This window comes from Podarcis melisellensis (assembly GCF_964234715.1).
Source record: "Podarcis melisellensis genome assembly, chromosome: 1".
Lineage (NCBI taxonomy): Eukaryota > Metazoa > Chordata > Lepidosauria > Squamata > Lacertidae > Podarcis > Podarcis melisellensis.
The window spans coordinates 23,785,522-23,798,205 of NC_138528.1; the positions used below are offsets into that span (position 1 = coordinate 23,785,522).

A 12,684-nucleotide genomic window follows, 5' to 3' on the forward strand; every position below is an offset into this window, starting at 1 on the left:
TGTTGCACTATACATATAGAACTGCAGGTGAACAAACCCCGTTTCAGAATTTTTTTGCTCCTTGTTGCAATGATTTTTGCCCAAGACATAGATCCAGTAGATTGTGCCCTCTGTCTATAATCCTTTAGTACTACACATTGCATTCGCTCCATAGTATTTCTTGATAGATTTGCATCTCAAGTTGGTTGTCCAGTAAAGCTGTTTTACAGTCATGTTCTATAAAGTATAAGATACTGGTGTAGCACATATATATGCATCAATCAAACATTTAAAAATGAAAATATTAGCCTGCACTAATTATACAAAAAGATATTAAAAACATACTGGAAAACACTGCAAATGGTGTTTAAATGCATATAAAGTATTGCATTATGTCATTTTAGATCACATCATAAGATAACCAGTTCTACAATTGCAGTCACAGAACTAGAATTTTAAAGAGTTCTATATTTAGTTCTGTTGTCAGTTCAAAATCAAATCAAGCTGAGAGATGGAAATCAAATTTTCAGTGAAAGAACATTTGTAGGAAAATGAAGCAATTTAATCAGCCATTTTTTTGTGTTTCATTTATGCCATTGAGGCTTTCATATACAGTACACTGTGTTCAGTATAAGTTAGTGGTGCTTAATAGAGTATCTATTTCAACTACAGTGGTACCTCGGGTTACATATGCTTCAGGTTACAGACTCCGCTAACCCAGAAATATTACCTCAGGTTAAGAACTTTGCTTCAGGATGAGAACAGAAATCATGCTCTGGCAGTGCGGCAGCAGCAGGAGGCCTCATTAGCTAAAGTGGTGCTTCAGGTTAAGAACAGTTTCAGGTTAAGAACAGACCTCCAGAACGAATTAAGTTCTTAACCTGAGGTACCACTGTACATGGATTATATCCACTTTTTTTAAAAAAGCATACTGTGCATTATGAAAAGGATGCTACATGTATATGGCAAAATTCTTTTTGCATCTAGTGCACCTAGTGATTTGAAGTGTGCTATATGGGTAAATGTGAAAAGTGCTGGATGATTCTTGTCACTGCTAGATATTAGTAGCAGGTGTTATAAATAAATATTTAGGCAAAGGATGTTGTAATCATGTTTATAATTTAGAACTTAATTTTCAGTGGACTGTGGAAATACAAAGTTTATATATCTTTCATAATAACTGTGTTAATAGGTTGCCTTTAGGGGTATGACCCACACAAGATGACTTGCCATATATATATATATATAAATATAATATGCATTACAACTTTTCTGTATTAATTGGTAATATTAATAGCTATTAATGGTACTCCATTCCAGTGGCACCATAGAGAAGTGGATATGAGACTTCACAGATCAATGCTTCAGCTAATAGAGCAGTGCCTCAACACAACACAATATAATCAGAGCCTTTGTTTCCATGTAAGCATAAAACATCAGATCTAATATATGCTCCATCACATATGTTGTCTCATTGCACTTCTTTACTCTGGTTTTTTTACATCTGAGGTGCATATTTTTAGGATCCACTTTATTTTTGTGATTGTAAGTTGTTTCAAACTGTTTATAATATTGTGTTTTAATGTAGTAACCTATGCTGGGACCTTAGGAAGAAGGTTGGGTAAAAAATCATTATCACTATCATATTCTGATCACTATCATGGATACAAAAATTGTAAACTATGTCGTAAATCTTCTTCAAATTTAAGAGTTCAGAACTGATTTTATCAACCAATGTAAATTATAACATTCCTCTTGATTTTGTCAGGATCTTCAGTTTCATTTCATTCAATTTTAGCCTATTTTTCTCAGTTTAAAGGAATCCAGCAATGTTCTTGAATCAAATATAGTTTTTTATAATGATGTTGGAAAATGCATATGCAAATTGCTAACATAACTCAATTAGGGAAGAGTTTTAAAAGGCAAAATCTTTACCAGCTGCTGCTTGAGAAAGTGCGCTCTGCAACATACAACAAGCAAAACTAGTAGCGTACACAGTAGCTGTTAGAAGTAAATATACAGTGAATCACTAAATAAGAATCACTCCAAGATAATTTGTGCCAATGTTTTTGATGGAGGCAGAACATAGGCAAGTATTCTGTCATGTCACTTCTAAGGAGCAAGCTGACCAATGAGGTTTGCTCTTGGAGTGCTCCTGAATCTATTTTTAAGGTTGGAGATCCAGGTTTTGATGGCATCCAGCAAAGTAGTACCGTAAATTGCTAAGTTTTTTTGTGTTGGACTTTGGAACAGGTACATCTCTGTAACCATGAGGTGAGACACAAGGTGCTTCTTTGTGCCTATTTGGCAACTACGCTGGTGCAGAATGTGGTAATCTGCTTTCTGAGAGTGGACCACTGAGAGCAGATAATACTAGCAGCCCAGTTTCCTTACTAACTCAGCACTGGCTTTCCAATTGGCTATCAGCATAGACTGATTTCTGGCCTATAAAGCTCTTCATGTTCAGACCCTATACTGCTGCGTATCCCATCTCCATACTCAAACCAATTGTAATAATATCAACACCAAGTTTTCCAGTGATCCTGCTTATTCTGCCAAAACAGCATTACCCACGCACAAGACAGAAGTATCAGCAGGCTGAGTAGCCCCATATTATGCATAATAATGAGAGACTAGGGAAGAAAGGGGCCTGGTAACTGGGTGGGGAGTAGCTATGGCAGGAGGACAGATGCAAATTGATAAAGGGTAGAAGTAACTAATCCTTGCCTGGAAATGTCATTTCCTGGTTTAGACTGAGAAGCTACTTTTAAACATTGCAAGAGACAGAATTGAGGGTCACCCATATCAATCAATGGAGAAATCCAACATTTTAATGCAGCTTGGAATGTGCTCCAGTACCTCATGCCTCCCCAAAATTGCCAAAAGGGCACCTGAACAGAATCTAAGGTTCCGAGTAGGTACTTTACTTATTTATTTAACTGCAACACACCATCTTTCTGGCCCTTTTAAAACGTTACAAAACGAAGCCAATGGCTACTTGTCAGGCTAACAACCCTTTGTGGATAAATTCAGCACCATGGAGAGTTATACAGAATCGCGCCGCGTTCATGCGAATTGCACTGCAATGAATGCTGAAAGAGAAATAGATGAACGGGATTAATGCTGTTCACTCCAGATCTCTCTTTCTGTGTTTGACCTGTTTGAGTTTCGATACGTCGATTAAAAAACACACACACACACACACCATGCTTTGAAAAGGTATACTAATGAACATCCACATGCACTCGGTTTACAGTACAGCAGGCGAAATGAAGTTTGGGGCATGTTTTCATCTGAATCTGGCTCTGAGGTGAAACGGAGCAGAAGGTTTTCGAACCACACCAGCCGGCAACTGAATTAAACGACAAGAGACGGTTTTATAAGGTCTCGAGTAAGATAACTAAGCAAGGGAAACTATTCGGTTAGGAAAGGAGGGACAGCTGCATTCCTCATGCGGTGAAGGTCGTGTTTGAAGTCTTGAAGGGAAGCTTTTAAATGCTCGATGTTTTATTGTGTTTCTATATTTTTGTGGCAGCAGCGCAGAGTGGCTGGGGCAGCCCAGTCAGATGGGGGCATTTCATTAATAATAATAATAATAATAATAATAATAATAAAGCGTCGTTTGGTCTCTCTAACTTAACATTTTGACCCTTTCCCCTCAGGTTAGCCTCCTCCTGGCTGCTTCCCCTCCCCCACGCTGCCTCCCCGCCCTTTTCTCCTCAGGTGGCGCGAGGAAGCCGCGAGGACAAGGACGGCCATTACGCCTTGAAAGTCCACTTTCAAGGGCGGGGGAAGCTGGAGGGGGGGGGGTTAAAGGGAAAGGGACATCTTCCAGCTCATGGAAAGGGCGCCATGAGGAGAGGACGACGACGGCAAGAAGGGTGGCAGACTGCGCAGGCGCAGAGTACAGGGAAAGTGTGTGTGGCGGCGGCGGCGGCGGCTGAGGATTGACGTCGCGCGAGGCGGATCTCGAGCCGACGGAGGCAGCAGTCGGAGCGCCGAGCGCCCGGGCTGCTGAGGCGCGGAAGGGGCTCCGGGTCCGTCGCCGGGCTCGGGCTGGAGTTTTCAGCCGCTGCGAGGGGGTGACCTCCAGGCCCAGCAGGTGGATGGTAGTGGAGGAGCCGAGGCCGAGCCGCCGCGCAGCCATGTCTAGCAGGAACGGCGGCGGCGGCGGCGGCAACAGCAGCAGCAGCAGCAGCAGCGCTGCCAGGCTGAGGCGAGCCCAGCGCGTCCCGCGACGCCTTCTGTGAGGAGGACGGACGGACTGGCGGCTGTTCGGGAAGGCTCCATGCCGGCGGCCAGGGACTGAGCGAGGGGAAGACACCGATCCCTGGGCTTGAGGGGACCCTTTCTTTCCACCCTCACCCCCACCTACCCACCCACCCACCCCGCTCCGGGGCTCCGGCAGGAAGGACCCCGACCTCCAGGCGGGAAGGGGAAGGCGGGCCATGGCTGACCGGAGCCCCCCGAACTGCCACCTGAGGCTGGAGTGGGTTTACGGCTACCGGGGCCACCAGTGCCGCAACAACCTTTACTACACGGCCGCCAAGGAGATCGTCTATTTCGTGGCGGGGGTCGGGGTGGTCTACAGCCCCCGGGAGCACCGGCAGAAATTTTACCTGGGGCATCAGGACGACATCATCAGGTAGGGGGGAGGGGACACCACCCAACCCCGCCGGGAAGCCCTTTCCTTCCTTCCTTCCTTCTCTCCCCCTCTCCCTCCCTCGTTTCCATTCCCAGGTCTCCTTTAAGCGCCGTCTCTGCAGGAAGACTTGTCAGAGGAGGAGAGCGCGCTCGATCGACACAGACAAGCGCTGCCTTTCCTCCCGCCTTGCGAAAAACAGCAGCGACAGGCAGGCGCCCTCCTTAGGGCATCAGGGTCCTCGTTTGATCCCAGTCTACAGAAGCGCCGTATTAATCTGGGATTTCCCCCCACCCCCACTCCCCTCCCTGTGCAATATTATCTCTCTTCCCTATTCGAGGAGGGTGTGTGTGTCTGTTTATTATTATTTATTTACTATCCTAGGGGCCGGCCAGTTCTTCTTCCGCGTTCACTGCAGTTTCACTCTCTTTCGTGATCTGGCGAATAGTAAATACCCGGGAAACAATCTTCTGTCTAGTTGTCAAGGGCAGTTGTTAATAGGCGGATATCTCCTTCTGCTCTCGGGAGTAACGGAAAAGTTTGTTAGGCTGATGCCTGGGGATCGATCTTCCTTCTTCCCTTCTCATTCTTGCTTCCAGAAAACCCCAGAAATCAACATTTTTACCTTATAAATACAGATTGGATTTCCTATATTCATATCCCAGCCCCCACTCTGTCTTTCTCACAAACACATCTGTTATCGGAGATCTGTACTGTTGCGATTGCTGAGATCAACTAAGGGTGCCCTCTTAACAACACTAACCTCCTGCCTGTTTCACTCAGCCAAAGGCACATAGAGAGGTGTTCTCAGGCTGCCGCTTGCACCCTTCATTATGAAACTACCTCTCCTTGGGAGTTTACAATAGTTCAAGCTTAAAATCTTTCTGGAGCATTGTAAGGTCTTCAAGTATCTTTTCTGACTGGCTTATGTGGGTGAGGAGTAGTGTGTGCTCTGTCCCTAAAACACAGGCTTGAATTCTGACATGTATACATTTTTCTCCATTTCCGCAAAGTACGCTGTGTAAATCCAGTTTATATTTGTCCAGTTTGCCAAAAGCAAAAACTAAACCTAGTACTCAGTACAATATACCCACATATCACCTCTAGGTAGCTGATTTTCTTAAATTTCTCTTATTTATTAAAGTCAATAAATTTATAAATATTTACTGTTGGTAAATTACATAACTGTGACCCACTTCTGCAGCTTTAAATATTTCTTCATTTGTGTTCGGCTGTTAGAAATCACAGTTTTACACATTTGGTATTGGTGCTCATAGTTGGTAGAATTGCCAAACAATTATTAGAAGCATCAGTTTTGGAATCTGTTTAGTCTTATGGGTGGCAATTGATGAGACTGAATCTACATTTTGAAGCAGTTTTGCTTTGGTTTGCTTATACATTTTATTTATTTTAGACTGGTGACAATGGAATTTCCCACAGTAATTTGTTATTTTTCTCTTGAAATTGTATATTATATACACAACAAATGGCAGTTGTGGATCCCTAATACGAAAAAGGCATTGCTTCCTGTTGAATTCTAAACTTCTGGTGGTCTCATATTTTTTCCTTGAATGTTAAATTTTTGAACAGTTCTTAAACACTGGGTTGGTATTTTAATCATGGTGGCGTGTGCTGACTTGGCATTCATTACTGAGACTTGGTTGGGGGAGATGGGTGTGCCAGATTGTTCATGGCTGTGCCCCACTGAGGACTCAATGCAGCACCAAGCAAGCTTAGAGAGCCAGGAAGATGGAGTTACCAGAGTTCATTCTCCCTTACCAGGAAACCTCTTTACTGTGGCGTGGGTCTAGAGCAGGCATAGGCAAACTCAACCCTCCAGATGTTTTGGGACTACAACTCCCATCATCCAGGACCAATGGTCAGGGATGATGGGAACTGTAGTCTCAAAACATCTGGAGGGCCGAGTTTGCCTATGCCTCGTCTAGAGGGTCTGTATCATACATTGAGTCTTAGATTAGGGATGCTGTTGTTGTATTGTGTTGCCCAATAGCCTCCCTGACAGAGCTGGCTGAGGTAGTCTCAAGCATGGTGTTAGAGGAATCTCAAACCATAATACTGGGTGACTTTGACACCCATGCCAAGGCTGCCATTGGACCAGCACAAAGTAGCATGGCCTCCATGGCAGCCATGGGTCTGTCTTAGGTTGTTATAGGACCCATGTACAGAGCAGGATTATTGGTCATTACTCCAGGTGGTGATAGGTGTGACGAGTCAGGAATTGGGGGTAGCATTTCTGTGACTCATCTATCATGGTTAGACAACTTTCTGATGAATTTTGGACTCAAGGCAACTATCCTGCTCTGCAGTGATGGGACCAGTTATGATGGCCTGCCTCCAGAGACTTATGGATGCTGATGGATTCCTGAATACTTGTGGGGACTTGGGGAGAGGCTCTTGTTTCATTGTTGAATGCTGAGATGCAGAGGGCTATTGACACAATAGCTCCTGAGCATTCTGTGCAGTGCTGCAGGTACTGATATTCTAGGACACTATGAGTGATGAAACAGGCTGGATGATGGCTAGAGTGCCAGTGGTTTAGATCTCACTCTGAAGCTGACTGAGCACTGATTAGAGAGCAGGATCAACTAATTTAGATACTACAGTTATGGTTCCAGTTCCAGCAGAGGTGTCAAATGCTTTGTCTTTTTCAATTTATGGATCAATTTCAGTTTATGATGACATCAACGGAGTGCTAGCAAGAATGTGCTCAACTTTGTGCCCTCTTGACCCCTAGTAAAGTCAAGTTGGGGAATTGATTAGGTGGATCCAGAGTGTGGTGAGCACATAGGTAGGAGGGCTGCAACTTTAAAGGAGGCAGTGGTGCAGCAACTTCTGAAAAAGCCAGCCCTGAACCTGGTTGCCTCCTTTCTGGTGACTGAGAAGGTCATTCAGGATCAAGTTTAAATTAATTTTAAACTTATAATTTTTTTATGTTCGTGAAGAGTTCTTTGGGCTGTAAGAAAATGCTAATTATGCTGGTGGAGTGAAAACTAAATTATTTACACAAGGAGGCATTATTAGTATTTGTTTTGGATATGAAGTACCACCCCATATCATGCCTAATGTGTAAAGTCTAGAAGGCATTGTGGGCTCTTTTCTTTCTTTGTCTTTCTGCTTATAGTACTGCATGGGCTTGAAAAGTTGTAGCTTGCATTTGGATGTCTGAAATGTCATGTTCTAGAAACAATACATGTACATGTTCTAGAAACAATACATGTTTGCAATGAGGCTTAGTAAAAGTATTGGCTTATGGGCTGTGTCTTCATATACAACAATAGGCTACAATATCTGTAATATGTGTGATTCTATGCACAGTTATGTAGAAATCACCGGAGCTTACTCCTGAGAGAAGATTGATAGAATTACATTGTAATAACACTGATAGTCATAGTGCTGAAGGGCACAAACCTGTAGATACTTTTTGTGTAACTGACTTGTTTGAAACTCTGAACCTACACTTAAAATCTCAAATTTGCTGCAATCTTTTTTAAAAAATTAAAAGGATGATATCTATTGTCAGGTGCAATGTTTTGTAGTTGAGAGAATATATTTTAGCTACCATTCCTTTGATGGTGAGAGCTACAAAAAAGGCACTGGTAAGCATTTAGGTGGGAAGGATCAAGGAAGAGTTTATTTATCATGATTTTCAACCTGAGGAACTTGCAGTGTGCAGCAGAGGACTCAGATAAGGACAAGGTTCAGGCTGTTCCCCTGGCAGAAGAACCATCAGAACTACCACAACTCATATGATGAGTCCCCTGCAGTACTTCTATCATCCCCAGCCTCACAAAATCAAAGTCTGCAAAATAGGACAAATGTCATCTAACCACATTGCCAACCAATTGCACTTCAGATCTTATTAGCCTATAGAAGACTTCAGGTGGCTAGCTCCAGCAAAAAGAACATCTTCCTCTATATTCCTTAGTAGCAGGACACTTCAGCCAGCAGGGCCCCTGTGGAGCTCTCTAAGCTCCTCTCTTTTAAATCAGAACCAGTGAAGGCGGTGAAGGTCCTGTGTGAGTGTCTGGAGGCGGTTGGAGGATGGATGGCGGCTAACAGATTGAGGTTGAATCCTGACAAGACAGAAGTACTGTTCTTGGGGGACAGGAGGCGGGCAGGTGTGGAGGATTCCCTGGTCCTGAATGGGGTAACTGTGCCCCTGAAGGACCAGGTGCGCAGCCTGGGTGTCATTTTGGACTCACAGCTGTCCATGGAGGCACAGGTCAAATCTGTATCCAGGGCAGCTGTTTACCAGCTCCATCTGGTACGTAGGCCGAGACCCTATCTGCCTGCAGACTGTCTCGCCAGAGTGGTGCATGCTCTGGTTATCTCCCGCTTGGACTACTGCAATGCGCTCTACGTGGGGCTACCTTTGAAGGTGACCCAGAAACTACAACTAATCCAGAACGCGGCAGCTAGACTGGTGACTGGGAGCGGCCGCCGAGCCCATATAACACTGGTCTTGAAAGACCTACATTGGCTCCCAGTACATTTCCGAGCACAATTCCAAGTGTTGGTGCTGACCTTTAAAGCCCTAAATGGCCTTGGTCCAGTATATCTGAAGGAGCGTCACCTCCCCCATCGTTCTGCCTGAACACTGAGGTCCAGCTCCGAGGGCCTTCTGGTGGTTCCCTCACTGCGAGAGGCCAAGTTACAGGGAACCAGGCAGAGGGCCTTCTCGGTAGTGGCGCCCGCCCTGTGGAACGCTCTCCCATCAGATGTCAAAGCAATAAACAACTACCTGACATTCAGAAGACATCTGAAGGCAGCCCTGTTCAGGGAAGTTTTTAATATGTGGCATTTTAGTGTATTTTTCATCTTTGTTGGAAGCCGCCCAGAGTGGCTGGGGAAACCCAGCCAGATGGGCGGGGTACAAATAAATTATTATTATTATTATTATTATTATTATTATTATTATTATTATTAGGTCTTGTTTGTGACCGCTTTGGCCTGACTTGATTTGCCTCCAGCAAACCCTAGCCTTGCTACTTCTCTTTCAACTTCCCATACCAACTTTAAGAGGATTCACATCCTCAACTCACATTTTGAGGATGATCTAGAGCAGGGGTGGCTAATCTGTGGCCCTCCTGTAGTTGTTTGACTCTTCCTCCCATTAGTCCCAGCTAATATGGCCAATAGTCAGGGATTATGGGAGTTACTGTCCAGCAATGTCTGGAGGGCCATTAATTAACCACCCTCTGATCTAAATCCACAGCAAATTCATTTCCAAAGTACATAGTTTCCCACACTCTATGCTTGGTTCCTCCATTCCAAACTGGAGCAAACTTCACTTGCTTTTTGTATAAAGATTAGAAACACTGACCCCAGACATTCAAAGCACTATTGTGATATAAGGACTAGTTCAATGGCATAGATGCCACAGTAAATCTGTTAGTCTTTAACAATTTAAATGTCAGTTACAGATAGGTAGCCGTGTTGGTCTGCCATAGTCAAAACAAAACAAAATCCTTCCAGTAGCACCTTAAAGACCAACTATTTTAGTTGGTCTTTAAGGTGCTACTGGAAGGAATTTTTTTTGTTTTGACTTTAAATGACTTTAAATGTCAGATGTAAAGGGCAGGTTTAACCACCCAACTATAGAAGCAAGTGTATAATCCTTTATTTTCTTCCATAAAAGTGTGTGACTACCAATGCATAAGGAAAAAAGTAAAGCACTGAAATTGAAGGAAGTAGAAATCTTGATTTGTTGGAGCATTATATCATGCTGCTATGCTAAAGGTTTTGTGTTTAAGTTATAAGGAACTGGAGGAGTACACTGTTATTTATTTCTCTTTCCCTCCAAAGAGCAGCATAAGAAGCTGGTAGATGGAGGTAGGTACCATCCACCTTAATTTCATCCTCTTGTTGACACATCATGCATGCCCTAGTACATGTTTTTATGTTGGCCAGTGGAGTGCAGTTGACAATTACTGTTATTGGCCATGTTTACAAATAAGACATGGCTTGTTTAGCTCAAATGTAGTTTGTTTGCACATGTGAGCCTGTCCTGGCAAGTTAATGGTAATTAACCCAACAAATCTCTGTATGAAGCCATGATTTGATGTTGGCTTATGAATGGTAACCATGGTTTATTGTTACATCTGATCCTGCAATGTTGGGTTAATCATGGTTAGTTTTAGTGTTCAACCAAAACTGCTCGTCCAACTACAGATTCATGAGGCAAGAGTGGCTAGAAAACAAAACTGTTCCCAATGCTAAATGACTCTTCCTGATGCTTTTCCAGTCCTTGCACTCCTTTCTCACTCATCCTGGTAACAGGCTCCTTTCACTGCTCACCTCCTCCCTGGCAAATTCTTGGTCTCCAGTTCGTATGCTTACCTGTACCAAGAGAAAATTTAGAGAGGAACTGACTATTTTGTTAGCATTGGTTTAGGTCTAGTTGTTGAAAGCACAGCCCCACACCTTGCTGGTTACCCTAATTGTTACACACATGAGGAGGAATTTAGTGCAGTGTGGCACTAAGGAGATTGTTCTGTTGCAGTAGCTGAAGAAGTCCTTGTGTGGGCTTCAGCTAGTGGATCAGTTTAATAAATCTGTCCCAAGGGAATTAAAATAAATACTTCACATGGAGGAAACAGCAAAATAAGGGGCTTCTATTTAGGATTCTAGTCCTATAGCCACTTACATGAGACTAAGTCAGTGGGGATTACTTCTAAGCAGACATGCATAAATCTGCAGCAGGTGACAGGTCCCTGCCCTGAGGAACTTTTCATCAAAAATTCAACACAGAGAAACAGCAAAGGAAAGGTATTCAGTTCAGAAATCTAGATCTAAACCCATTTATGTGGGAGCAACTCTCACTTTCTGTTATAAACTATGACTGCATTGTGTCCTATTATTTATTTTTAAAAATGAGACTTTTTTTGTAAGCTCAGAGTAGTAACAGTTAACACCAGCAGCAACACAGTGGTTTTCTTCCACTCTTGCATGCCCCTTGGGCTATTTAACTAAATTCTTTTTGTATTTGTTGAAATCCTGGGGTTCCTACTGATGCCTCCCACTTGTGCATGGATGGTGCCATTTTGGCTACACAAGCAATGACACTCACAACCTTAAATAGAGGTTGAAATCATAAGAATACAGGTCCCTGTTACAAGGAGCTTACAATTTAAAATTCAAAACAGAGGAAACAAGAAAAGGAAAATCAAATACTGCATCCTGTTCATAAGAATACCAGGCAGACCCATGCAGAGCCTGTCTGAGGCCTGTGGCAGGAGTCTTGTTAGAATAAAGTTATAAACTCAAACAAAAAAAGCAGCCAGTCCCTGGAGATCCTCCTTGCCAGGTTAACCCTCTGAGGCCCGGGGCTGCCTACCCCGTTTGTACGGGACTGGTATCATTGAAGTCAGTGAGGATTACTTCTGTATAGACATGTATTTTGTTGCACAGGAAGACAGCTCTCTTCTTTGAGACGTTCACAATCTAAAATTCAACACAGAGGAAACAAAGGGGATTCAATTCAAGATTCCACTCCTGTACACAGTTACATGGGAGTAAGTTCTACTGAACTCAGTGGTGATTTCCTCCAAGTAGTCATGTAGATATTTGCAGAAGAATACAGGTCTCTGCCCTAAGGAGTCTACAATCTAAAATTCAGCATAGAGGAAGAAGGAAAATAAAGACCCAACTCCTATCCTCATTTTTACGCAGGAGTAAGTCACACTGAACTTACTGGGGATTATTTCTGAGTAGACATGCACAGAGTTGCACAGGAAGACAAGTTTTGGCCCTAAGGAAGCACCAGTCTTTGGGGAGAGATCCCAATCCTGACCCCTCCTGCCATATTTTTTACTTGAAGAAGATGATTGCTGCTCACTTGCAAATTCCTGGGTAAAGAATATGCAGGAGGTGCACACACACCAGTCTACTGTCTCTTGGGATTTGGGAGTTCTGTGTTTCTTTGTCCCAGCTGACTAGGCTGATGGACTACCACCCATGGTTGGGCCAGATATCCCAGAAGGTTGAGGGAAGGCAGACAGAGAAAAATAGAAGTAATACAGTTAACAAGATAGAGGGGTTGG

General features: G+C 43.5%; 1 protein-coding gene across 11 annotated transcripts in view; it reads left to right on the forward strand.

Annotated features, from left to right (window-relative positions):
• The first annotated feature begins 3,779 nt into the window (after positions 1–3,779).
• EML5 (EMAP like 5) overlaps positions 3,780–12,684 on the forward strand; it is a 90,193-nt gene continuing 81,288 nt past the window's right edge. For 5 of the 11 annotated variants that reach the window (XR_014167761.1, XR_014167762.1, XM_081908454.1 and 2 more), the window contains exon 1: positions 3,780–4,624. Coding sequence is in view for 9 of the 11 variants with exons in the window: in XM_081908454.1 (XP_081764580.1) it covers positions 4,428–4,624 (197 nt within the window). In the remaining 2 variants the exon portion in view is untranslated. The remainder of the gene's footprint in view (positions 4,625–12,684) is intronic. The other 6 variants (XM_081908451.1, XM_081908448.1, XM_081908452.1 and 3 more) reach the window with 3 other exon arrangements.